General features: G+C 35.3%; 1 protein-coding gene across 8 annotated transcripts in view; it reads left to right on the top strand.

Annotated features, from left to right (window-relative positions):
• Positions 1 to 26,902, top strand: part of SOX5 (SRY-box transcription factor 5) — a 1,007,084-nt gene that overhangs the window by 971,630 nt on the left and 8,552 nt on the right. For 7 of the 8 annotated variants that reach the window (XM_069489787.1, XM_069489788.1, XM_069489789.1 and 4 more), the window contains 3 exons: positions 3,855 to 4,000; positions 20,054 to 20,162; positions 22,928 to 23,101. In XM_069489787.1, the coding sequence (XP_069345888.1) occupies positions 3,855 to 4,000; positions 20,054 to 20,162; positions 22,928 to 23,101 (429 nt within the window). The remainder of the gene's footprint in view (positions 1 to 3,854; positions 4,001 to 20,053; positions 20,163 to 22,927; positions 23,102 to 26,902) is intronic. The other variant, XM_069489790.1, reaches the window with a different exon arrangement.

The raw sequence follows: 26,902 nt of genomic DNA, 5'->3' as shown, positions 1-26,902 counted from the left end.
TCTAGATAATAAAAGAGAAAAGTAAAGAAAGAAGTTAACAATTTTTGCTGCCTCCTCAGATACCAAGCACTGTCTACTCCTTCACATTTGTTATTTCATTTAATTCTTCCATCAACCTTACATTTATTTCCTAGTTGAGGGAAATGGAAACACAGAGAGATTAAGCATTAAAATTTGTCAAATATCACACTTACCAAGAAGTGAGAGCCTAGATCCATCTGAATCCAATCCCCAAATTCTACTTATTTTACTGTGCTACTTTGTAAATAAAATGTCAGCTATTGAATAATTTTCATAGACCATTTATTATGATAAGAAACTATATTAACTCACTTAATCTTGATGTTTGTTTTATCTAGTGAGTGTTATCCCCATCTAACCAATGAGACAATTGAGACTTAGAAAAGTAAAAATATATGCATAATTTATACAGCTAGTAAGTGGCAACGGTAGGATTTTAATTCAGGCTTGCCCAACTCTAAAACACATACTTTTTTCCAACCAAGATTGGAACCTTGGTCCAAAATCTAAGAAGCAGGCAAAGAAAGGATCCCAGGCAAGGATCCGAAGATGAAGGAAGCAGTGAGGAAAAAGGAACCGAGGAACCATGCTATGATGAGAAAGAAGGAAGGAGGGAGGTTTAAAAATGAGAGGATGGTCAGTGCTCAAGGAATGGAAAATGTCCCTTAGATGTGACAACTCAAAGACCAAGGGCTGCAGAAACAAAATTGTAGTGGGAATTAAAGAGTGAGGAGGAAATGGGAGAGTATGAGATAAAGCATCTTTGAAAAGATTGACTTAGAAGATAAAAAGAGAGATAGGATTGGAAAGAGAGGGCGAAACAAAATTCAAGGAGAGAATTTATTTACTTGTTTTATTTTATTTTATTTTTTTTGGTGTTTTTTTGTTTGTTTTTGGGTTTTTTTGTTTTGTTTAGCATACTGCAGTGTGCATATTTACTTGTTTTAGAAGAAGGAACCTTAAATAGTTAACAAGTTGAGATGGTAGAGATGATTAGGTAGGTGACATAAATGAGAAGAGAATAATGAGATTATTCTCAATTCTCATTGAGAATAATCATAATTCTCAATTCTCATTGAGAATAATCATATGAGAATAATGAGATTATTCTCTTCTCATAATGAGAATTATTACTAGAGAAAATAATCAATGAAGAGTATAGAAATCTAGAACTCTAGAAGGGAAGGGAAGGGAAAAAATGGGCATAAATGGAGATAGATTTGAAGCTAGCAGAGGGTAGGAGAGAGGGCGGGGGCAGGAAGGTAAGAGTTTAGCCTTACTGGTCTTTCTAAAATCAAAGGCAAGGCCATTTGCTAAGAGAAAGGGAGGCAGCAGGGTTGAGGCTTTGGTGACTATGATAAGAACAAGATATAAAGAACCAGCAAACAATCCTATTGAGATTGAACGTTATAATATATAAATGAGTTTATGATTTAACATCACTAATAGAAATGTTAAAATTTTGTATAGCATAACTAAAACTCAAGAATCTCTAAAAGTAAGAATGTACATTTTAAAGTGAACCCCTATTTCTACATGCACACAAACACACACTTCGAATTGGAAATAGCCATTGCAGAATGAGGGTCTATCAGTTACTCACCCTCATAATAATTTGCATTCCTCTTGCATGTATATTAATAATTTTTCCTACACAATGTTATCTTGGCAGTCCCTAAAAAGCATAAAGAATTCATGTTTTTATTCAATTTCATGTGCCAAACCATTTCAAATATATTTGTGTCCTAGAGAAGCTAATTAGACTACATAGAAGCTAATAGTCTACAAAAATGCATGGTGCCAGGTTGTATATAAACAAAGGGTTAGAGGATAGGAAAATAAGGCATATCCTCTTAAGATCTTACTAAATGAACATATCCCAAGACCATCACCATCATATAAGAGCTGTATTTCTTTCTAGTGTAATGTTGTTCATGAACAGAATAAGTTCAAGAATAATACATTAAAAAGGCTGTACAGGAGAACCAAGTCAGGATGTAATAGGAGGATAATATAAGGTTAAATACAATCATCTTTTATAGTAAATATTAACCCTAAAGATCTGTCCTAAGTCTACATAGTTGTTTTCAATTCATATTGTGTTTATAGTTAGCAGGGATGTTTTATTGTTTGAATAAGTTCCAATGAATTTAGCTCTGAAAGGCAAAATATATAATTGCTCTCAAGGTTCCCCTTCCTCTTGCCTACACTGGAACTTTCCTTTCTGCCTAAAAGAGATCAGAGGACCAAGTCTAGTCTGTGCATAGTAACTGGGGAAAAGGCATGGATCATTTAGAAACCTGCCAGCACTGAAGCGCTGCACTAATCTGACATCAGTTTCTTCAATAGAAATGTTTAAGCAGCAAGAAAATATTCTATGTTTTTTGGCAATCAGCAGATCAGATAGAAGAGTCTAGCAATACAAAGAGGATGTGTAATCTGACATGATTAGACAAGGCTCTTTAGTACCAGAACATTCATAATTGAGACAAAGAAAGAGTATTAATAACACTTTCCTAACACGGCAGTTAGCCATTTTATATTTCCTTTCTTTAATCTTAGTGTTTTTCAACAAATCATGGGATTTAATAGCGTGTTTTGGCAGATTAGAGGATTTATGGCCCAGATGTTTTTTGTTCTAAAAATGGATTAGGGTGTAAAGTTTGCTGGAATCCATGGAACATGTTGAGGCAAGCCGGTCATTTTATGTGTGATTAGTGCCTGCCTTCTGTCTCACAGTCCCTCCATCTGTCACAATTCACCAATGGATCTGGTTAGATTTAGCCTCATGTCACAAACAAGTCCCTTTTCTGGGCAATTTCATATTACAGATTCATTTTATGCCATTTTATGCCCTAGTTAAAAGATAGGGAGAGAGAAAGATGAGATATTAGCTTTTCTTTAAATATTTGCAAAACAATCTTTTCCCGTCAGTATTCTGCCCTAATGTCACGCAGATCATCATACTAATGTGCATCGAATAAATAAATGACCAGTGTTAAAATTAAGTTAAAAATTAGTTTTGCTCCTTACACCTGTTATTCTTTAAAAATAATATTTTGCTAGTGTGTTTTACTAACCGTGGATTGTGGAGCTTCAGACACAAGCTGGTCATCTGACCATCTTATTAAAAGTGTGAATTAAATGTGACTATAGTTAAGAGTAGCCACAATTTCTTATCAAACAATTACAGGTGCTTGGTTACATTCTGTGCTTGATATTTAGCCCCTTAACTATTACAAGTTTGTATTCACAGCAAACCACTGCCACCTGTGGTTTATTTCACCATAAATGGATGTAGGGAGAAAATGCTCTTCTTTCAGTCAGCTAATAATGATCTATTTCTTCTGTATATAACAAACCTAATACTGTTATACACAGACTCTAAACTGACTTTTCTAATACTATGAGAGATTCAGTAATCATAGTGATAATTATTAATACCTATATCCTACGGTAACATTCAAATGTTCCTTGTATGAAAAAAAGCAAATATAGGTTTTATTTTTGCACTGCAAACTATTCAGATCAATAACTAAAACTTTGACTTAAAATTATATTTTAAATTTGTTGCCAAGTATTTGGAAACAATCATATTTCACCTAAATATCATGTTTCTATTACAGATGTTTGGAGACATGTTCGTGTATGACTGTGAGAGTCAGTCATCAGTTATTCACTCACTCATTCGTTCATTTCAGACAAATTGCACGGAGAAATTCTTATATGCCAGTAACTAGCTGTTATACCCTAAAACAGTGATGTTTATGGTTAAAGGTTGGCCTGTCCATCCATTAGTACAAAACATATCCTTGGGTCTGATTCATTTTCAGGTTATTTAAATGACCATGACGCTGTCACCAAGGCAATCCAAGAAGCTCGGCAGATGAAGGAGCAACTTCGGCGGGAACAACAGGTGCTTGATGGGAAGGTGGCTGTTGTGAATAGTCTGGGTCTCAATAACTGCCGGACAGAAAAGGTCAGTTCATAAAATAACTTACTTGCCAGAAATGCTTAATAAAATTTCTTGAATGCTTTTCTTTTTTTATCTTTCCATCTTCTTACTATCCTCAGAATGATGATTTTTCCCCTCCCTTCTTTCCCTCCATCAATACAGAAGGCCCCTGTGCCCATCCTAATCAAAACCATCTGGAAATGGGAAGAGTTATAATTCTCTTTATCCAGTGAATATCCCCCTCTATGCCACCAGCTTGTATTAAAATGAAATGGCATTTGAAATATCTGAGTCTGAGTAAAAGTTTTGCCTTACAGAGATGCTTAACTTGTATTGGGGATGAGCTGGATTTGAAAATGCTGAATCTTCTTTAATCAGCATAAGCTTGGATGATACCCATGCTCATATTCTAAGTATTTAGGATCCTGAGCTTGTCATAATATGTTTCCAATGCAGAGTACTGTCAAGTGTTGGGTGACTGCACAATTGAAAAATCTGACTTTTTCATAAAACAAAACGTGCCTTTTAAAACTGTGACGTTATCCTTATACCTAAGTGAAACTTCTGAATTTGACTGAGATCTATAATGATTTCAAGCTCTTTTGTCTAAATGTATGTTGTATTTAATTTAAAAAAATATTGTAAGTTACTTTAGAATGCTCAGAATCATGTGCTTCCTTTAGTAATATTTGATATGTTTTGAAGTGAAATTTTCAAGTGTTACCAAGTTCCCTTTGCACAATCCTATAGATAAATAAAGTAGATGAAAGAAAAAATGATCAGCTACTTAGCAATGACTTGAAAGTTAATCATCATGGGAAGCTTATGAGTCAAACAACTGCCCAGAATGAGCAGATTGCTAATTTGGAGAGCTTTCTGGTTCCCAGGTTTTATATGGAGTTTGATGTCTAATCGCTAAGAAAGCTGGCGATCTGTGTAGTGAAGATGAAATGTATGAGATCGTCTTGCGACTGCTTTTTTCTCTGGTCCTAACGTGGGTGAAAATTTAGGCTGGAGAAACTATGTTAATTCTGTTCTGTGTCCAGAGGGGAGGGCAACGCATGGGTCAGTATATGTCCTTTGCAATCTTACAACATAAGAAGGATGACATTGGTGCAGTGAGAAGGGCACAACATTTTTAAAGCCAAGCACCAAAAGGGAAAGGGAAAAGCAAAGTGACAGCTCTAAGAAGGAATGATAGCAAGCATAAAGGAATTTATATTCAAATATTTAAACATTCTTGAAAGGATGCTTGAACAGAAATTCCTTTTCTCTGCTCCCCATGTAGAAATGAGTTTAACACTCAGCCAGATGCTAATGCAAAGTGACTCAAGCTATTCCTCGCAAGCATAGCTAAATTGCCGTTATTTGTTAAGCGCATTGAATTCAGCTGTGGATACAGCAGTTGGTTGCATTCAGCAAGCATCTGTACCCTTTTTTTTTAATCCTCCAAAGCAGAGACAACTCTACCTATCTCCCCCCTCTCTTCCCCAGTGCTGGCTGGGAATTGTCAAGTGACAACCGACCAAATCCTTTTGGACAGGAAGCCTTCATCCTGAGTTCTATATACTTGCAAAACAGGCCTTGTGGTTGGATCAGGGAGCCCATTAAAAGCACTTTGATGGTATGGAAATTCATCTTCATGAAGCTCCTAGGCCCCTAAGCAGCATGCTGTTTAGCTGTGGTTACTGATCAGTCATTCACATCGGAGGGCAATAATTGTGCTGACGGCTTGTAAGGCAATGGAAGTACATAAAATAATCCCGGGCCCTCCACCATGGCACTGTGAGTTAATCTTCTCTAATACAGATCAGCTGTTGTTCTAACACATGACTTTATGCTGGCTCCAGTGACTCTGCACAGCCTTTTGATTAAGTAACAGGAGTGAAACCATCTGCATTCACTTTATTCCATACTTGTCCATTGTTAGGGGACCTTATTTCCACTTCTTGTTCCACCCCCACAATCATACTTTATTTTATTTCTCTGATTAGCACCTCCTATTTGGGTTGCAGGAGTGAGAGTTGCCTCTGTTGAAAGCTACTGCATCAAATTTCCTTTCTCTTTTGTAGAGTTATAACAACTGTTTTTTTAAATCTATTTTTTAAGTAATACCTGCCAAACCTACGGCCAATTGAGGTGTCTCTAGTCTCAAGAAGGTTATCATTGGCAAATCTGTTCACCATGCACTGTCAACGTAGTTGAATTACACCTTGAACTATAGACTTATGCTTGTATGGATTTTAAGTGAAAATATTAAATTATGAAAATGAAGCAGTTCCATTACTATAATAGTATGACAAACTCTTGTAATGTATAAGTAAATGTTTTCAACCAAAGGATCTGAATTATCTCAACCTTTATGTTACTCTGACACCTGAGCATGAAATTGAGATTATTGAAGCAGGTATTACTATAGTGTGTGGTTGACTTTTCCTGTTGAACTAGCTTGGGTGTCATTTCTACAGTATTAATGATTGATCTCTGTGTAATTCATGGGAATGAGATAATAATGTCATATTTATATCTTTGAATTAGTAATTAGTCATCATTAGCACTTACCATGTATTAGGGTCTGTGCTGTGTACTGGAGGTATTGTATTGAACCAAAAAATATGGGCTCTGCCTTCATAGAGCTTATGTGTTATAGGTCAGATTATTTGATGGTTAATAATTGCATACTGATGTGTGAAAGCTCACCTATAGGAATTGAAGAAAGACCCATATTCCTTAGTATATCAGATCAGTTATATATGTGAGTTCACAAAGGTAGATACTTATATTCTTCCACATGAACCAACATCACTGTGCATATTGTGTTGTCATTTTTCTAGTACCTACCTTTTTATTAAAATTTTATAATCACTCAGAGTTACCTATGGGCAGTGCATATATGGATCAATAATTGGTTTGAAATTTTGCTTCATAGTTCTTAATGAAAGCCATAAACAACATGATAAATTCCTCTTATATTTTGTACTATCATATTCTCATATCATTTACATCCCCAAAGAAGGGCATTTTTCTATCTAAAATAACACACCTAACTCCTTAAACCCACAAAGTATGTGAAACGTAAGGAATGGGGGAGATAAAGCAGAAAGAAAGATGGCAGGGAGCCAGGAGAAAGGAAAAGGGAAAAGGAAAAAAATTCAGCCCAGTGCTTCCTATTAGTCTAAAAGATGATAGATATTATGACCCAGGCTCCAGATAATTGGAATCTTGTAGTAGAGACCCAATTTCTCGGGTACACAAACTTAACACACATTAACTTTTCCTCACATCTCAAGTAGCCAGCATGGTTGTCCCAACTACAAGGTCTTAATTCTGAAAAGCTGTAATTGGACAGTGAAAACAATTAGAGGTGTGAAGATAGGGATGAATGTTTTTCCAGTGACATGTACCAAAACACATCATGAAAGTCATTTTTACTGAAACACATTTTAATTGAAGACTTCTAAAAGATTTTTTTTATTTCTTTACTTTTCTTGGAAGTGTTTCAACATACCCAAGAACTGTGTGTGTCAGGTTTCTTGGAAACTCTGGGACACAGTGTTATTTATAATTGTCATCTCTAGTTAATTATAGACTGATTGTATATTCAAATAATGTTATCTTTTACCACACAGCTCTGTTACAGATTAGTGTTCTGGATGAAAAAGTCAGCTTCTCAGGTAGGAAGTAACAGAAAGAAGCTTTTTATACATTTGTTTTATAAAAAAAAAAAACAAAAAAAAACCACCCCCTTTGCTTCATTAACAACCAAATGGTACAATTTTGTCCATACAATCAAATGCATACTAGGTTCTTAACCTTATACTTGAAAGTATCCATACCTTATAGGAGATCATAAAAATCTCGGTTGTTGTCAGCCTGATCCCACCAGGCAGTGTTAATACAATAGAGACCAGCGTACTCAGTTGAAATGAGGAATAGACCAGAAGTTCTCCAGCCTATTCCCCTCACTCCAAATGTGGTTATCCTAAGAAGACTATGCCTATACCGTAGTATCTGTTAGAAATGTATTTCACTACATGCATCAGGAAATCTAAATACAGCAGTTTAAACAAATAGTGTTTAATTTTTCTGACATGAAGTTTGGGAGTAGAAGGTTGGTTCGTTAATTCAGTGGTGTGAGGGTTGAAATCTCTGTGATTCTTTGGGTTTTCCCCGTTGGGTCACAAAATGGTTGCTACACCTACAACTATTCCATCCACATGAAGGCAAGCAGATTCAGGAAGGAGAAGTTTTCTCTTAGCTAACTTCATTCTTCATTCATATAGAGTTGTTTCATTCCTCTTCTCAAGCTGACTTCCACAAACATCTCATTGGTTAGAACGGGGTCCGGCTGTTGGGTAGGAAAAGGCTGTTGTCAGCCACATTATAAAAATGATATCAAAGCTCACAAATGCATCCTTCATTAAACTAGTTTATTCTGTTTGTTTTATAATTGTTGCCATCTTTCTATCTTTTGCTCTTCCACTACCACATGTCCAGGCCTCAGACCTTGTCTGGGATTCGTAAAGAATTAAACGACAAGCATGTGAACAAGAAAACATTGTTTAATGACAGGTTAAATCTATGAAAGTGTGTTCACACACATGCTGTATACATGTTAAGACTGACTTCTGTATTGCTTTTCTTATGTAAAACAGATGTCACTCACAAAAATAAGCATGCAAATGTATGCATATATTTCTTAAGGTAGGGAATTTATTCACCAAACATTAATTGCCTACAGTGTACCTAGAATATAAACAGGTATGCATACTATGAATTCATCTCTAACTGTAAATCATAGCTGGAACAACGTCTTACTTTTCCTTCTGAGCTTCAACAAAAATTCTTTGCAGATTTCTATAAAATAAGGTGAAAATTTGGTAAATAACATGTTTATTATAAATGAGAATTTACTCAATAATGGCACCAGTTTCCCTTTTTGATTATTCGTCAGTCATATTCATAAGAAGCCTTACCACAGATTATATAGGCTGGTTGTAAACAAAGGTTAATTTTATTACTCTGGCACTTGGAAACTCTTCTATTACAACCTCCTCTTTTCTGTCATTGTCAACCCTTTTCTTTTTCCCTTTAACAGAGTGCCAAACATGAAATGACAGTGACCAATGTTGACTTAATGTGGATGTTTAATAATGAAAAAAAGTGTGTCATTCCCAGCATTAGTTACAAATGGCAGTAAGTGTATCGGATGGCAGCCCTGTAATAATTTTACATCCATCATTCTTTCCTGATGCGTCACTGGCTATCTGATGGATGGGGCGAGCAGTGTTAACTCTTCAGAAACTGACACAGTGTATGTAGTTCAGCATTATCTAACACATGCTCCTCTCCCTAAGATAAGGAGAAGGCCTGTGAGGAATTGCGAATTACAGGCTTTGCTTTGAAAAAGTGAACGTGAAGGAACTCATGCCTCTCCATTTGATGGAAGATGCTCAATTAATGATGTATGGATGGCTGTTGTAAATGTTGCCTTTAGCTAAAATGAATTAGAGAAGTCAAATTAGAACTAGATGTTTCAATAGCTAGAGAAAAACTTTACAAAGGATGTAGATATGTTAGGTAAATCCTTCTGAAGGAAATGAGACAGATCTTTCCAATATTGTGGAGAGTTTACTTAGGGGTGTGTGTGTGTGTTTAAAGAAAATGTTCCTAAATCTTTTAAATCCTCTGGTTAGAATTTGCCTAGGAACAAATTAAAATAACACCAGTGATTAATATTTTCTCTTTATAAAAATGAACATATTATTTTTTTATTCTCGACATTTATATATTTATTTGGTAACTTTAATTAAAAGATACACAAAATCTGAAGTTGAATATGTGCCTTCTTACTATTGGAGTCTCTCTCTGCTCTAAAAATTTATATAAAATGGATGGGGAGCTGCTTTCTAGGCAACTGATTATTAGAAAATCTAGACCAGCTTTTTATGTGCAAGTTGGCATTTGATCCTCAGGTTTTCTTTCCTTTTGTTTTTCATTCATAAAACCTTCTTAATTCTTAGTGTCTTAGCTAGGAAACACTTCTTATGGGACAAGAAGGGAGAGGAAAACCCCTTAGTGAATATTATCAGCACAGAGCAGCCAGTTTTCAAAGACCATGACAAAAAGGCAAATAGGTATTATGTCATCACCCATCCATCACTCTATATGTCAGCCTTTCAATAATTCCAATCGACATTCTCAACAGGCTGATGCAAGTTAAAGGGGCTGTTTGTTTCTAGAAATTGAGTATAGGCTGTCTATAGCCTTTTGTTCCAGACGGTTTTCTTCTGTGTCTTTTCATTTCTTTCCTTTTCTTTCTTTTCTTTTTGGGGGTATTTAATTGAAATACATGCCGAGTTTGCAGACTGCAAAGATCAGAGCTGTTTTCGTCCAGCAGTGGTAACTATGCATTAAACATTTTGATTTGTTTGAGCTTGAAGTTTAGTCCTTTTTTGCCATTTGCTTCATGGAGTTTGTGTATATTTACAGCCTCTGCATTTAATGGCCACATGCCTTATTTTCACAGATGGCCAGTGGAAGACTTTTTCTTTCTCTTAGTATAGCCCGCTTTCAGTTTTGCTACATTTGTCACAGTGCCACTACTTGCAGCTAGCAAGTGCCCACGCTTGGTGGGGAGCAATTATGGTGTGAGTTTTTAAGGAGCTTTTTAAAGGTTTTTTTTTTTTTCCAGTAAACTTTTTATGGTTTAATTTTCAAGCCTAGAAAAGCTGTGCATGTTTTCAAACAGAGAGTCTTGTGTTCTTTACATCATTCTGGTAGAGGGGTTAGTGCAGGATGGTCCAATAAAATGAAGACTCATAGGGCATGCCAAATTGGGGTTTCAGGGAGATACCCACAGGCCTCTCGGATGATTGAAATTGTCTATTTGTTTAAGGATTCAAGGATATGCTCACAATAGTATTCCTGGAAAAAGCAAGTTTCAAAACACTATGTAGAGAATGATCTAGGTATTTTTAACTTCTATTTTCATGATTCATAGATAAAAGACTAGGAGAATATATAATAAAATGTAAACAATAGTTATGCCAACGTCATGGGGATATAAATTTACACACGTATGCCTCTGTTTCTGAACTTTCTAAATTTTCAATAAGTAACATAAGACTCACTTTCATTATTGGACCAGAAGTGTTAATTTGAAAAACCTGGCTACAAAAAATGGTCTTTCTTTTCTTTCTCCCTTTATCCTTTCCTCCTTCTCGAGACCATATAGCTGTCTTCAAGACAGTTACACAGTAAGACACGTAAATAATTAAAAAGAAGTTTGTTCTTCAGTTACCCTCTTATATTTAGTAGATGTATGGTATGCTTTATTGTATTTATTGTAAGCTATTTTACCAATATGGATTAAAATTATTAAGAAAATATTCTGAATTTAGCATTTATTTCAAAGGATCTCATCTAATCTTTCCTATCATACCTTTTCTCCTCTTTTACAAATAAGAAAAACTTGCTTATGCCCATGAGTCACAGGAGTAATAATGGCGATTGGTATTTAATTCGTACCTTACAATTTTCAGTGCTTTCACGTCAGATTTCAGTCTCACTCCGTAGTATAAGTAAGAACGGTATTCTTTGTTTTAAAATTTCTTAAAAGCTTGAGATTTGAGAAGATGAGAGGAATTCAAGTGGTAGATCAGGTTTTGAACCTAGCTTTCTAATGGATCGTGGAGAGGGAGTTCCAGAAAGTAACCCGGTCGGTGCCTGTTCAGTTAGCTTGTGTCCCAGCATTGGTCGTGTGTGTTTGTATTTGTTAGCACATTTTTGAGGCTTTATTGTGAAAATCTCATTTAAGCAGCCACCATCTCCACAATTTGTACATCTTTTTTTTTCCAATACTTTGTTTTTCCTGTTTCTGCTCCTTTCCTAGCTCTTCCTGTCTCCGCCACGCACTGGCCCCTTCACTAGAGAATGAGCTAGGAAAGCAAAAAGGATATATTCAATCTTACTTACTTTGCTTCTCCTAGCAGCTCTGATGAAACATGTGAGGAAGTTTTAGCTGTTCATTAAAATAAGATATTAAGTATCTATTCTAATCTATCTTTTTCTCTCTGTGCACCTAAAACTACCACGGATAATTGAAAAGTGAACTATAACTCTGATGTGCCTATTTCCATTTGTCTGACCCAGCATTTCCGAACCAACCCATGAGTCTTTAAAATAGTCCGATTATATTTATTTAACTGAAGTAACTATTGGTTAGTGAAGCTACATTTATAAGAATACTGACAGTTTTATAGCTTTTATTCCTTGAAAAGCAAAAATTAAAGAGAACAATCCTATATGTTTCTGTAGCTCAGTAACTGAGTTGCACATTGTTTGTAGGACAATTATCATCAGACAACATTCTAGTTTTCTGTTTACATCTGTGCATTCCTCCCACCTACTGGACATCATGTGTCACTTATGAATTCTGTGATTTTTCCTTGCTGGCCTCCTAATTTTCTTACATTAACCCTTCTGATTTGACTCAGATTGTACGGTACATCTGTCTGCCCAGGTTTGAAAGAAAAACAAAGTCTTTTTTTTAGACATTGGCTGAATCCTGACCACATATACAGAATTTGAAATCCCAGGGTTTAGTTTTTCCCATCCTGCCTTCTTTCCCTCTTCCAAGTGTACATACCATAAGCACCATGATTACAAAGAAGCAAGGGCCAGTATTTTACTGTGACAATATTCGTATGTACCTTTTTTGTGAATTATTTGGTTTTTACACATGCCTTTGAGTGGCTTTTTTATACATTACACACCTAGGCCATAGAGACTTTTCTCCATGTCAGTGTTTTCCTGTTTTAAGGACTAAATAAGTAATGTTGAATTTGACATATAACTGTGTCTTTAACAAAATATCTGAATTTGTAAGTCTGATTATTATTGGATAGTCTTCTCCCAAAATACATAGGAATAGCTATAATATTTTTTTTTCATAATTTGACATATCTTCCTTGAATTTAAGAAAAGAATTATGGAATTATTTATTATAAAAGGAGTGGCTTTAAGTATTGAAGCTTATCAATTAACAACTTTTGAGGAAATTATCATTTATGGGTAGAGAAAATATATAGTTATGATAAATTACACAGGACCATGAAAAGAGTCAGAAGAGAAAATCAATAATGGTTATGAGTAAATAAATATCTTAAGAACCTCCATGATTAAAAAGATTCAAGACCAATTATTTGTGAAATATTTATCAAAATATTTCAGTTTTGTTATATGAAGTCCAGTCAAGTAGGACAGAAAATCACAGAATTGCAGGTTTGAAAGAAAATGAAAAAGGCATTCAATTCAACCTGTCATCCAATCTTGAATTGCCTCTTCAACTTCTCTAGTATTAGACTACCAGGCAGATAGTCATATGGCCACTACTTGAAAACCTCCAGGGAGGTGAAATTCTTTACATCCTGAAGCAGCCCATTCGATGGATAGACAGCTCTATTAGATAACTCTTCCTTCAGTGGTCTGAAGGGCCTGATAACTTACAACCTTTGATCAGTGATCTATCTTGACTACATATAACCAAATTATTCTCTGTTTCACAAATAACAGGTCTTGATTCTTTTTAAACATGGAGGTTCTTAAGGTGTTTAAAGGGTGACTGCTGTTGGTCTCCTATTCCCTTTTCACTCAAATCTCTTTTTCAGGGTCCTATGTAATTTCTCTATCATGACAACGAGGATATTGGTAGGTGCATAATCCATAACTAAGTCCAAACAATTATTATCATTGAGCTCCCCTGGTTTGCATGCCATTGCCTATAGAAAAAGAAAATGAGGTCATAATAACTATTTTTTTAGTGAATTAGCCTCTTGTTACCACATCCTCTACTAACTGCTCTTAACTAATCTTTATACTAGTCAGCCCCATCTTTCCTGGAATACACATAAAATGCTCAGGTCATCGTTCCTCAGATTTCTCTCTTCATTCATAAAAATCAGAATTAGTTATTTATCAACTTTGAAATAGTTCTTCCACTTTAAAGTCAGTTCTGTAAAAATCCTTAATAATGATTCGTCAACATTATCAATAGTCATTTTACTATCTTGGAAAGTTATTCACTTGGGCTAAAACCCTTGAATTCATGGAAACTGTGTGTTTCTAAACCATACTATGTTCAGCTTTATAGTGATTCTTCAGAAAACTTGATCTGCTAGTACATTTCACTTTGATCAGATTGCCTGATGAAACTAAGCTGCTAAGTTTAGTCAGAATTCATGCCTCAAGAGACTTTTCATGAAGCTGGCTACCAAATTTCATAAAAGGAAATTTGATTGTGGAACAAAATTATGGATTCTCATTCATGAGGGAATCTCTGATTTAGAAGGGAAAAACATGAGGATTAGATGAGGCTGAATTTGTGGGTGACTGGACCAGAGAACATATATGGACCCTTCTAACGCCTTAACTCATGTGACCCTATGATTCTCTGATGGACAAAAAGAATGGGAAAATATTCCTCAAGGCCAAAGCGTCTGTGGATATTCTAATGGATAAATTCACACCTGACAGGGGTAAAATTAGTGAAAGATTTCTTCAACTTGTCTTGTTAGTGTTAGAGAGAATTGTGTGTTTGTGTGTATGTATTATATAGAATTTATACATCATTTACAAGAAAGTCTTTTCTCCCATATGAGCTGTTAGATTATGTGGGTGGATGGTTATTTTCTAGAAAATGGAGATATCAATAAGCAAGAGTGAAACTGAGAGGCTGAGGGGGTGGACACATGCATTGTTGCTTTATATTTTACTTAAGCTGATGGAAAAAAATCTCCAACTGATAAATTGTTATGGCATTAAAAATAATCTTTCATCTTCTTTGGTGGTCTGTGAGGTTCACATAATTGGAGGGTTAAAAACCCTTTTTGTTTCTTATTTCTTTTCGTGTCATTAGCGTAGTAGAAGACCATAAAAAAGTGCAGCCAGAAGGGGTTTAACTGTTACTGAGTCAACATTTGACAGTCACACTCCATTCTGTCATTTCATGCATGTGCTTTTTATGAGTTTTATAGCTTTGTGAGCTTTATTTCAGGGATGTCCATTATGATAGCTGATCCACAGCCCATCTCTCTCTCTGTGTATGCGAGGCTGGTGGGGAGCAAAGCTCATCACTTACACGAATCCCAATTTCAGGGAGCAGTAGAAGATTTATCTACTCATGCAGTTTTGGATTAGGTAACTAAGGAAATGTCTACCTTCTCTAAGGTGCAGTTGTATGTTCTTTTGTTTTGCCCGCTCTGTAAAATATCAAGAAAGGTCCATTTGAGCCTTTGCAAAAACTGAATTTTTAGTTGTTTTTGTGCAAGTTGAAGTAATGGAGTAGGGGAAGTTTTCAATTTAAGTATGTACTGGGCCTATATTAATGGAACTGTAACTCATCATGCCTGAGTATAAAATGGAAAAAAATAATGATTAAATACATTATAGTAGATGATAGACAAGAGGGGAAAAATTTCAACAATATTTAGAGTTGTTACTAAAATTCTCTTTTTTAATGCATATTTGTCTGACCATAGAGCAGCATCCCCACCCTTTTTGGCACTAGGGACCGGTTTCATGAAAGACAATTTTTCCACAGACAGGGGCGGGGGCACAGTGGAACTCTGAGCCCAGTTCCTAACAGGACACAGACCAGTACCGGTCTGTGGGGCTCGGGGGTTGGGGACCACAGCCATAGAGAATAGAAAATCATAATCATAATAGATTCTTAATGCTCAAATTAGTTAATCTATAATTCTTATATGTTAGGAAGAATGTTTATCTTTTCAATTTTCCACGTTGGGTTTTTTAACAGTATTAAAGGCATATCTATCTTAAATTTTTCAAACTAATGAGAATCTATCATATATTCAACTGCCATATTGCAAATCAGGATTCTGGGACTCAGGGAGGTTGACCGATTTGTCTAAAGCAATATGGCTAATATATATGGCAGAGTTTGGTTACAATATGATGTCCCTAATGCCAAAACCCATTATTTTCTAACCTTAGATATGTCATCTTCCCATTAATCATGTGGCCTCTAATCATTGAGAATGGTTTTTGATATAGAAAGTGTGGATCTATACTGACCACTTCTAACCACCTAATTGCCCACATCTCTAGAAATTTCATGTCTCTCCTTGTTGATCCCCACCGTAGCCTTGTGTCAGGTGCAAACAATACACATGCTGTTTTCCATTATACAAGTCATCGGATAAGTCACAGAACACAAGACCAGCTACCAACTTCCCCCAGTAAATATTAATACATTTGTATTAGTTCTTTGGATGTTGAAATTTTAGAAGTTACTCATTCGAGTCCAAGAAACTATATGGTCTACAACTTTCATTTCTTCTGTAGACAAGATACAATTCACTTGGATCTTTTTCGAGTCAACATAGAATGAGAAGATTTTTCACGTAAAAACAGACTTAACCTAATGTATCCCCTTGATCTTAGCAAACCTGCAGAATTGCGTAAGATTTGATTAGCCAGATAAGACTCATCTATCCAATTGGTTGATATCCAGTTGTTAGTTTTTATTGAAGAGAGAAAGCATACAGGTCATCTTGTTTGGCCCTTACCTATAAATCCCCAGGACTTTTTCATTTTTACTACTTTGTGGTAATTAATCTCTTGTGCCCTTTACTTGTGAGATTACTCAGAGCAGTTCAAAATTTTGGCAAATATTTCTTTAAATATGTTTATTTTTCTTTTATTTTTGTTTTATTTCTAATAAAAAGAAGGTAGGGGAGAGAAGATCAGTGAATCTTGTCATTTTTAAATCAGCATTTGAATAGTAGTAACAGTGCAGTAAAGTATAAGCACTACACTGGATTCATGTTCCAGAATACCGAACTTAAAATGCGGGAATAGGATGCTATTTTTCTGTACAAATTATCTGACTAACATGATTTAATCAGAGCCAGTTAGAACTAAGATTATTGGATTAATGAAAATTGTCACCTGTGCCTATCAACATTTTGTTCTTCTTCCCCAAACTCAGTTTCTGTGCTGTGTCCCATTTTCAACATCTTCCCACTTACCTCTCTTCCTGTTATCTACTGCCTTTCTTCTGTTTCATCTGCCTCTATTTAGAAAAGATTAATTTAATTATAAGAACTTTGAGAATCAAAATATCACCTTTTCCAGTAGTATTTGCATATATGAAAAGAGGCTTTTAGAACCTTTTTATTTTCATTATTTTTTTTTTTAGAGACAGAGTCTCTCTCTGTCACCCAGGCTGGGGTGCAGTGGCATGATCATAGCTCACTGCAGCCTTGAACTCCTGGACCCAAATAATCCTCCCACCTCAGCCTCCCGAGTAGCTGGGACTACAGGTGTGTATTGCCATGCCTGGCCAAAAAGAGGCTTTTGGAAAAGGAAATAGTTAACCTAAAGAACAGAATCTCAAATTGTTGCATTTTAGACAAGGGCATAGGTGAAGTCTTTTGGGGAGGAAACAGCTGGGGACATGCGGATGGAAAGAGGTAGAGTGGGAGGGATTTTTCCAGTGTACCAGCGTGTCTGCTGTATAACATTTGGCTGATTCTTTCTCCTCTATGCCTGAGTAGGTTGAATTTAAACTTTTGAGAACTATTCTTAATTCCAGCTCATTCTTTTGGTGGCTCAATATTTTAGCTAGACTCCTGTCCACATATAAATTTATACCTGTATACATAAGTACTACATATCAGCTTTAACTATAGAATCAGTTTTCATATGGAATTATAGGTTAATTATTTTCCACTTTGGTTATTATTATGTCCTCACATTAATTATTTCTTCTGAATTTACTGTCTGCTAGTTTTCCTAAAATGTGGAAATGTTACCACTTTGATTTACATGCTATTGTAATGCATTTTAATTAAAGGCACACCACCTGTTCCCCAATTCCTCTAATCACCTCTCCTCTTTCCTGTTTACCTGAGAATTAGCTTAAATAACTATACAAAGGGTTCCAAAAAAGTGCAGCTTACTGCACTTGACTTCCACTATCAGTTGACTTCCACAGTTGACTTCCACTATCGCCCACTGACATCCTCTTGAGAAGTATAGTAAGCTCCACTTTGGGGTAGCTAATTGAATCCTTTTATTATACTATGTGCTGTAGAGGTGGATATTTAGAGTTTGTTTATTGTAAAAACTGATTGTGACTTCCCTGCTCATCACTTGCTAATTTTAGTCTCTTGGTAAGATGGCACAAGATCCACAGAGCTGAACTCAGAACCTTAGAAGCTGCTTAACATTTCATTCTTTCTCTACTCCAGTTGCCTTCATTTTGCTTTTTCTTCTTGAAAGACTGCTTCAGAATGGAAAACTCTCTGGAAAATATGTAGCAGTATCGCCCTCTACACTGTTAAATCAAAACCTGAGAGGTGATCAAGACCCAGTACATACCCCAAAAGAGAGTACAGTAAAGTCTTCATCGACACAGGGACTATCGGATCATGTTGATGGAATGTGGCAGTTTTTTTTTGTTTTTTTTTTTTTAATGTAGCTGTCTTTTGTTTTAACAGCTACATTTACAGAAAGTCTGTTAAGCCAGTGCCCTTGGTGCTCCTGAGCTCAGCTGAATATATACAGCAAATTCTCTCAGCAAAGGAAATCAGGAACATAGAAAACAGCTGAAAACACCAATTTCATACACAAAACAAATTAGGTCAGATTCTACATTTTTAAATACGTAACTTATATCAACTTTAATACTATATAAGTCTGTTGAACTAAAGTTAATGTAAGTTATTTATTTCTAGTTTCCCTACTATGTTTTATACTGATTAACAATTTAAAAATGTTTTTCTATTAAATACTGTACAGGCTTTAATAAATAGAATACAGGAGTTCCAAGGCCACTGACTTAAGAGAATTTTTAATCTAGTATGTACATTGTAATATTGTCAGAGATTCTGTGGAGATAAAGCATGTACCATATTAAGAATTTCAATATCCCGTTAGTTTTTGGGGGGAACATTAGTTAGGCGCTTTACCTGTAATACAATCATCTTACATAGTTGATCATTTTCTATGAACATTTTATTGTGTCAGTAGCAGTTCTGAAGTATATGAGGTTCATTAACACCATTCATGACTGTTTTCCTCCGAAAATGAGGTGAATAATTATCACGAAACATGACCAAACGTTCTGAGATCCAATAGATGCTTTTCTTAAAACTGTTTTGGAACCACTTCATCCTCAGAGCAATGCTGGAGTGTTCAAGAGAAAGTTGTCAACCCTTCATTGTATGCTTTTTCTGTTCCTAAAAATCACTTAGTTTCTTAATTTGGAAATAGTTCAATATCTCTTGTGATTTGGATTAAGCATTATATTTTTCTTGAAAATAATTTATTGTGTAATGCCCTATTCTCCGTGAATGTAAATCATGTACTGCAGGCTTTTAAATGACTTGATGTCTCCGCAGATCTAATTTTGGTGTATTTGTATCTCAAATAATTCGCCAACTCAATATTTTGGCTTAGCAATCCAAATCAAATTGTGGTCCAAGTAACAGGCACTCACATTGGATGTACAGAGACTTGACAAGCAATTAGCAATGAATATTTAAACATCTTCATTACCCTTGCATGAGGAATGCAGATGGCATTTGGGAAGATGGCAACCAGAGGGCACTACTGTGAATTATGTTTCTATCATTTGGTCACCTGACTATTGGAAGATTTTTCTCTGGGCCTCATGCCACTCCTATACTTCTACTGTTTGGCTAAAAATAAAGCAGACATTCCAAATATAAAACAGGTTGCTTCCATGAAATTTCTGCACGCATCTTGTGATTTGGTAAGGTTGTCTCCAAGGATCCCGGCCTATATCCTTTAGGCATACCAAACCCAAATGCCATGATGTCACAGAGGTCTATACAAATCAAAATTCCTTCAAAAATCCTGCTGATCCTTCCTTTAATTACCTTAGTGTAAGATGCTGCACCTGCAAAGCTGAACAAATCAACATCCTGTCCTTTCCAAAAGCTAATGTAGTATATATGATCCAAAAAAAATGTCTTCAAATAATTATAATTTCCAGATTGAACTCTCATTATAAATTTTTCTTTTAAGGAAAAAACAACACTGGAGAGTCTGACTCAGCAACTGGCAGTTAAACAGAATGAAGAAGGAAAATTTAGCCATGCAATGATGGATTTCAATCTGAGTGGAGATTCTGATGGTTTGTGAAAATTGTTCATATATATTCCAGTAATGTGCAGAAGTGTCCATTTAGTGCAAATTAAAACTGCTAAAAAATAGACAAGACAGCCACCTCATACCTGATCATTACAATAAGAGGTCACGTGTATTGAGCAGTTCCCATGTGCCAGGCACTCCACTGAGTACTTTGCATAAATCATCTCACTTAATTCCTAGCACAACCTATGAGATAAGTACTACTGCAGAGAGCGACTGACCCTTAAGAGTTTTGAAGTTATTTTTTCCAAAGTCACAGGGCTCTAAGTGGCAGAAGCTGGACTTGGATTTAAGATGGCATGATTCTAAAGCAAATGCTCTTAATCACCATCTACCCTGTCTCTCACTTCCCTATTTCTTGTACCCAAAATACACTCTTCAGAAATTTGTATCGATCAGCTCATTTTTAAGTTTCTATTTGTCAAGCCCTGATCAGAATGCATAGTTCAAAGTACATATTCAGGATAGTTTTGGGTTGTTTTTTTTTTACATTTTTGATACTTTTCTCTCCTTTACTATCTACCACACAGTCAAGTATCCTGCCTACTATCTGTAACTTAACTAGAATCCAGCTGAAAAGCTTCATGCTTCCCTCATATGCCTCAAGACTTGTGTTGTCTTTATCATCTGTGAACCTTCTAAGCATCCACAGTGACATCTAGTCAAGTTGCTACTCTAATTTTAATAGCATAGCAAAGAGGGAAAAAGAAGAAAGTGCTGTTCTTATACAGTGCCCTGCCTGGGAACTTCTCTTTACTGTTGGGGGAAATACATGCATTTTAAGAGCTCCTTTGGTGGCACAGCCCTTAATGTTGCTACTATAACAAGGAAGTTCCCTGCATATAGAAAAGACTGCCCCAGGGAAAACCAGTAAGCAGCATACTTCAGGAGTGGGGGCCACTGGAATCCTCCAACATACACGGCTATCTACTCCCTCTGCTCCAGCTGCCTTGGGCCAGTTCCATGTTTAAATCCAGGTCTACACTTAGTCAAGGGATTAGCCAAACCTGAACATTTAACCACATAATTCTGTCAAAACTGAAAACTGATAGCCAAGAAAAATCTGTATTTTTCTTATTTAATGTATCCAAACATTCCCTTCTATTTTCTACTCCACTTGGCTAAAATAAACCTGGCCTAAGTGCATACAAAGAGCTTGTTTAGATTTGATGAAGTCACATAATGTTCATTTTATTGCTTATGTTGCTATAAGGTGTAAGAACAAGAAAAGGCAGATGTGCAAATGATCATTTGCTAGTTACAAACCCATTTTAGAAAGATGTTGCCATATATTCACACTCATTTTGTCAATAAAAAGACAATTACTGGTAATAACACATTTCATAAATTTTAAGTTGTATTAGCATGATAAAATATACTCATAGTAATCAGCATTAAAACATCAAAGTTTTTGTTGCTGTGATTTGTTAAATTCAGTTGTGCTTATATGTGAAATAATTTCCATCTTTCGTCTGACCAAAGGGCTTGTTATGAATGAGAAATATTGAGAAACTCCACCAACAGATATGCTGTGTTTTTTGTTTACTAATATAGAGGTCTTCAAGTCTGGGTAATTTTGGTTGACTCCTATGCCTTCAAATTAAGAAAAGAAAAGAGGGAGAAAAGAAGAAAACAAACGAGTGCTTTTATTGATAATACAAGCTCTACAAATCCCCAAAGTATTTTAAATATTCAGATATTACCAAAATAGATGTACGCCATTTTTTTTTTTTGTGATGATAACCAATGAAAACCTGCTATCAGAGTTCTGCATTTTCTTCTGGTTCTCCTTATTTGCTTTGCCTAATCGCAAGTATCTTGGAAGCTGTTTAATCTGCTGAATCCATTCTAAGAAGTCCTGTAAGGCTAGAAGAGTAAATGCAGTGTCCAAAGGTTTCATTGTGACTCTTGGGTTGTGTTTTATTATCACTGAAGCTTACTGATTAATAACTATCAATGGGTCTCTTTGAATAACCTTAGATGTTAGGGGAAAAATTCAGAGGAATAAACTATTTTTGTTACCTCAAACATGTGACGGTAGACTCCTTTAGGAGCCACAGTAATATAACTATTCATTTGTTCTTTACCCTACCATTTTTACATGTCTTTTTAGGGGCAGACCTATCATTGCCACATCAGCATATATCATGCATTTGTTAGCACATAATTTCAAAGAGAAGAAAAGCATATTACAATGAAATATCTATATTGTATTTTAATTGCAAAATCTTATCTAGCAGTATCTTTACTTGTGTAAACTCAGAGAGAGGAAAAGGGCCTGAGTACTGTTTGTTCTGACAGGCTTTAAGTAGCAAAGATGTATCCTCACCTATAATCATCCATCCTGCCAAGAAGATTAGTGTTTCCTGTGTTTTTGAACTTCTTTACCTATTTAATATTTCTACAGTAGTGGCATGACTGTTGATTTAATCTAACTATTCTCTGTATCAAAAATTATACATTCAAGTTTCTTATGAGCTCTTGAAAGAAACTGATGAAACAGTCCATAGTCCATTGAAAGAAAGGGAACATAGATTAGAAATGGATTAGAAATACAAATACAACATTTGCCACCACAAGGCTTATCACAAGAACTTTATAAACAAGCATCTGTCTTAAGAACTGGAAGTACCATTATCAGAAGTACTTTTTGTTTTCAGATATTTTAATAGACTAAAATATAGTAATGCAAGAAAGAGAGTTGCCAAAAGTTTTAACACTAACATGAAGTGATATTCCCTGTTTTAGGAAGTGCTGGAGTCTCAGAGTCAAGAATTTATAGGGAATCCAGGGGGCGTGGTAGCAATGAACCCCATATAAAGCGTCCAATGAATGCCTTCATGGTGTGGGCTAAAGATGAACGGAGGAAAATCCTTCAAGCCTTTCCTGACATGCACAACTCCAACATCAGCAAGATATTGGGTAAGAAAAGCGTTAAGAATTAAGTAATATATGAAATAAATGTACTGTTCTATTTTCTGCAGTTGCGAAAGGATACTGGATTTGGAGGCCAGATAGTTCATGGTATCCGCTGATCCAAAAAATAGGCATCATCATTGAAGATTCTTCTGATGGAAGCATTCTATGCTCATTGAGAAATGTGCCCAATTTCTATGGCTGATTTAGCTGTGTGTCTTCATACAAATTATTGTAATGTTTTCTTTAAAAATCTAGAAATATTTTTACTATCACTGAGAAAAAAGTTGCTTTCACATGAGCCAATATTGGTATTGATCATTTGTATTCTTTTCCTTGAGAACTATGCATAGGTTATTGTTAATCTTAAGATCTCTTTCTTCTTTCATCATCCTTTGTAACATAAGGATCAGGAGTTTTGTTTGTAGAATTCCTCATATTGTGGGGGTGAGGGTGGAGGTGGGGATGATGTTTGTGCTATCATTGAAATCAGTTTAGATTCTCAGAACACAAGAAGATGTAGAATGTATATTCTTAAATTCATACCTTTAGAAACCTTAGGTACTAAAGGTACTTTCAGTAATACTTAGTAACTTTTAATAATTTTAAGTATTATCAAAAAGGGAATTTTCCTGCCATTGCAGCTTTCAACTTAACAGAAAACAAAACACATTTATTCTATATACATAGACACTGAAGCACACAGAAAAAATGGGTGGGGAGAAATGGTAGCAATTATAAAGAATCCTGTTATAGACCAATTTTATTAATAGTCCCAGAAAAAAAAAAAAGAAGATTTCTTTTTTTGTGCCATTCTTTTGATATTATTATCATTGTCATTGTCATCATCATCTTCATCTCAACATCATCTTTAACCTCATCTTCAAGTAGCCTGGTGGCCAGGTACTGGACAACCTACGCAAATTTTGATTATTAATTCTCTGCCTTCTAAGAGAATAATCAAAATTTGCAGGTGAATCGTTTGAGCTCAGGAGTTCGAGACAAGCCTGAGCAACAGCAAGAGCCCATCTCATTTTTTTAAAAACTAAAATATATCTAAAGAAAAAAACCAGAACTGATCAAGAAGAAAATACATATTTCTTACAACTCTACCATCTCTGATCTATTTTTTCTTTTTATGACTGTATTCTACTTTCCTATGAAATTTCCCATCTTTAAAAAACAATATACCTGTTTCATTTGGAAAAACTCTAGAAAAGAATACTTTATGTAAACATATCTCATGTTTTAATATATTAGTTATTCTTAACTTAGAAATCCAAAAATGTCAAAATAAAAAAATGAGCTAAATACTAAGATTTCTAAACTATCTTATGTCACTGAATTCATGTGTCTGAATACTGACAAAGTGATAATCAGTGTTTAAAACTTTATCCTAAGTATGAGACAAATATCAGTTTCGATGACATGAAATAATATTTGAGGAAATACAGCAAAAGCCTTTATGAAAGAGATGACTGGCTAAGAAAATTTCTTTCTGGTTTGAAGGAGAGAATATTAGAATGACCATATGATTGTATCATAATAGTCAACATGAAAGAAAGTGCTTCCTAATTTCAGTCTTTTTGATGAAATTGTATTAATTAAAGATACAGCGTTTAGGAAAAAATAAAACACTGAGGTGTTTTGGACCTCAATATTTAGTCATAGCTTTAAATAAATAAGTGATCTTCAAATATCCACAAGATCATTCTAAATGGCCCATTTCATGTAAAAGTACAAAGAAAGCTTGATGTTTTCCTCTTTGCTGATTATTTTGGATAACAGCCTCCGACAGCATGCTGCTAATTCATTCTGCTTAAAACAGGCGCTTGAGCTGGGTTGACATTTTACGTAGTCTCTGGGGATCCTAGTTGACATTTTAAAGGGCTTCTAAGCATTTTATAATACCCTAAAATCTGGTTTTAATAAGCCATTCTGCTGAAATTGTTAACATAAGGAATCACCTTTTACTGCTTGGCGCTAGATCAGGGGATGGGGGACATCTTTTTCTGATTAGATATACAGTAGTTGGAGTAAAATGTGCAAATTCATTACAGACCCCATGGAGATGACAATGCTGCTCAGCTCAAACTCTTCACTTTTAGTGTATTGCCAGATTTAGAAAGGAAAAAAACACACTTAAGAACTTTTTTTTTTTTTTTCTATTTTGAGCATCAAATATTTTAAATTGAAACTTCCTCTTTTGTCATCAGGGGAAATACCCAATTATTCTTCTCTATTTTTCATTCTAAAAAGGTGTTTTGAAAACAACAGGGGCCATACTCCCTGTACGAGTCCAGGGTGAGCAGCCAGCCACACCCAAGTCAAGTAGATATTTTCATCTTTGTTGTTGATACCTAAAGTGCTTTCCCACCATGCTCATCGAGTTTGTTTCAGGGGTTAACACTGCAGCTGCATACACTTACTGTACCTCTAAAGCCATGGAAACCAAAACCAAACTTGTCAGTTGGTTAACCCAATTGAAAGTTATTATTTAAAACATGAAAACTGGGTTTTCCACTAAACTGAAACACTGTTCTGCCTTGTCATAAAATGTAGTAGTTAGCCATTTTGCCCCAGTTTAGTACTTAGGCTATCTTAATTCTTAATTTTAAATAGCTTTGTAATTATTATACAGCCAAATTTTAAAATGTAGTTTAGAGTTCAGTGATACTCCCAGAGAGATTATATTATCAAGAGTTAAAATATTGTGTAATTCCAGTTTATGCCAGATTTGGAAGCCAACTTCTCTGAGAATTTACACATCTTTTATTATCCCATTTCCTTATACATATGTACATTCCTTTTCCTCTGCATTTTAGCCATACCAGCTTTCTTGAAGTTTCTCTAATTCTGCTTTCCACTGAACAACCTTGACCATTGTATTCTTCCACAGGTTCTTTTTCTGATCCCTAACTTGCAGCTGTCCCCAACCTTTTTTGGCACCAGGGACAGGTTTCATGGAAGACAATTTTTCCATATACTGGGTTTAGGGGTGGTTTGGGGCTGCGGAGCTCAGGTGGTGATGCACGGCCCATTTCCTAACAGTCCACGGACCTGTACCAGGCTGCAGCCCGGGGGTTGGGGACTGCAGCGAGAGTCATTTCTAGAGTGCAGCTTCCTGACCTACAGGAGATTGATCTCACCTCCTCATCATATGTTCTCTTATCTTCCTGTACTTGCTACAATTACAATTAAAATAATAAATTTTGTAATTAGGTATTTAATGTATTTTTCCCAACTGAATATAAGTCCCAAGGAGATAGGAACCAGAACTCTCTTTTTCAATACTGCATATTCAGTAATTAATACAGCATTATGTACATAATAGGAAATATAAAAACAGTTCTCACATTTCAAGGCAGATTACTTCAAGGCATAAATGTTTCCATCCCTTAGAGAAACATAATCCTTTTGTACTTATAGAACATTTAAATTTAGGGAAGAATCTTTGGCAATTCCTATTCTAACTGAGAATGCTGATTTTGTTGTTCAATTTTGGAGTAGAGGTAGTAAATTTTATATTTTGGTCAAGTCCATTATCCTTGATCCATAATTAATGTATTCCTATTTGTTAATAAGTTATTGCTGGCAAGCTCACTTTTCTACTCCCTGATCTGAGTTTCAAAAAGTTAGTATGTACATACTTGCAAGAAACTCCATGAAAAGAATTGATCTAGTTCAATAGTATTATAATCTTATCTGTATTTATGTATGCCCTGAGAACAACATAAAGCTATTCAAGTACCTTTAGAGAGTAATGTTGGGCAAATAAGGACTTCAAGATTGTATCTACAAATGATA

The sequence above is a fragment of the Eulemur rufifrons genome, chromosome 16 (genome assembly GCF_041146395.1).
Source record: "Eulemur rufifrons isolate Redbay chromosome 16, OSU_ERuf_1, whole genome shotgun sequence".
Lineage (NCBI taxonomy): Eukaryota > Metazoa > Chordata > Mammalia > Primates > Lemuridae > Eulemur > Eulemur rufifrons.
This window is presented reverse-complemented; position numbering and strand designations above follow the sequence as displayed.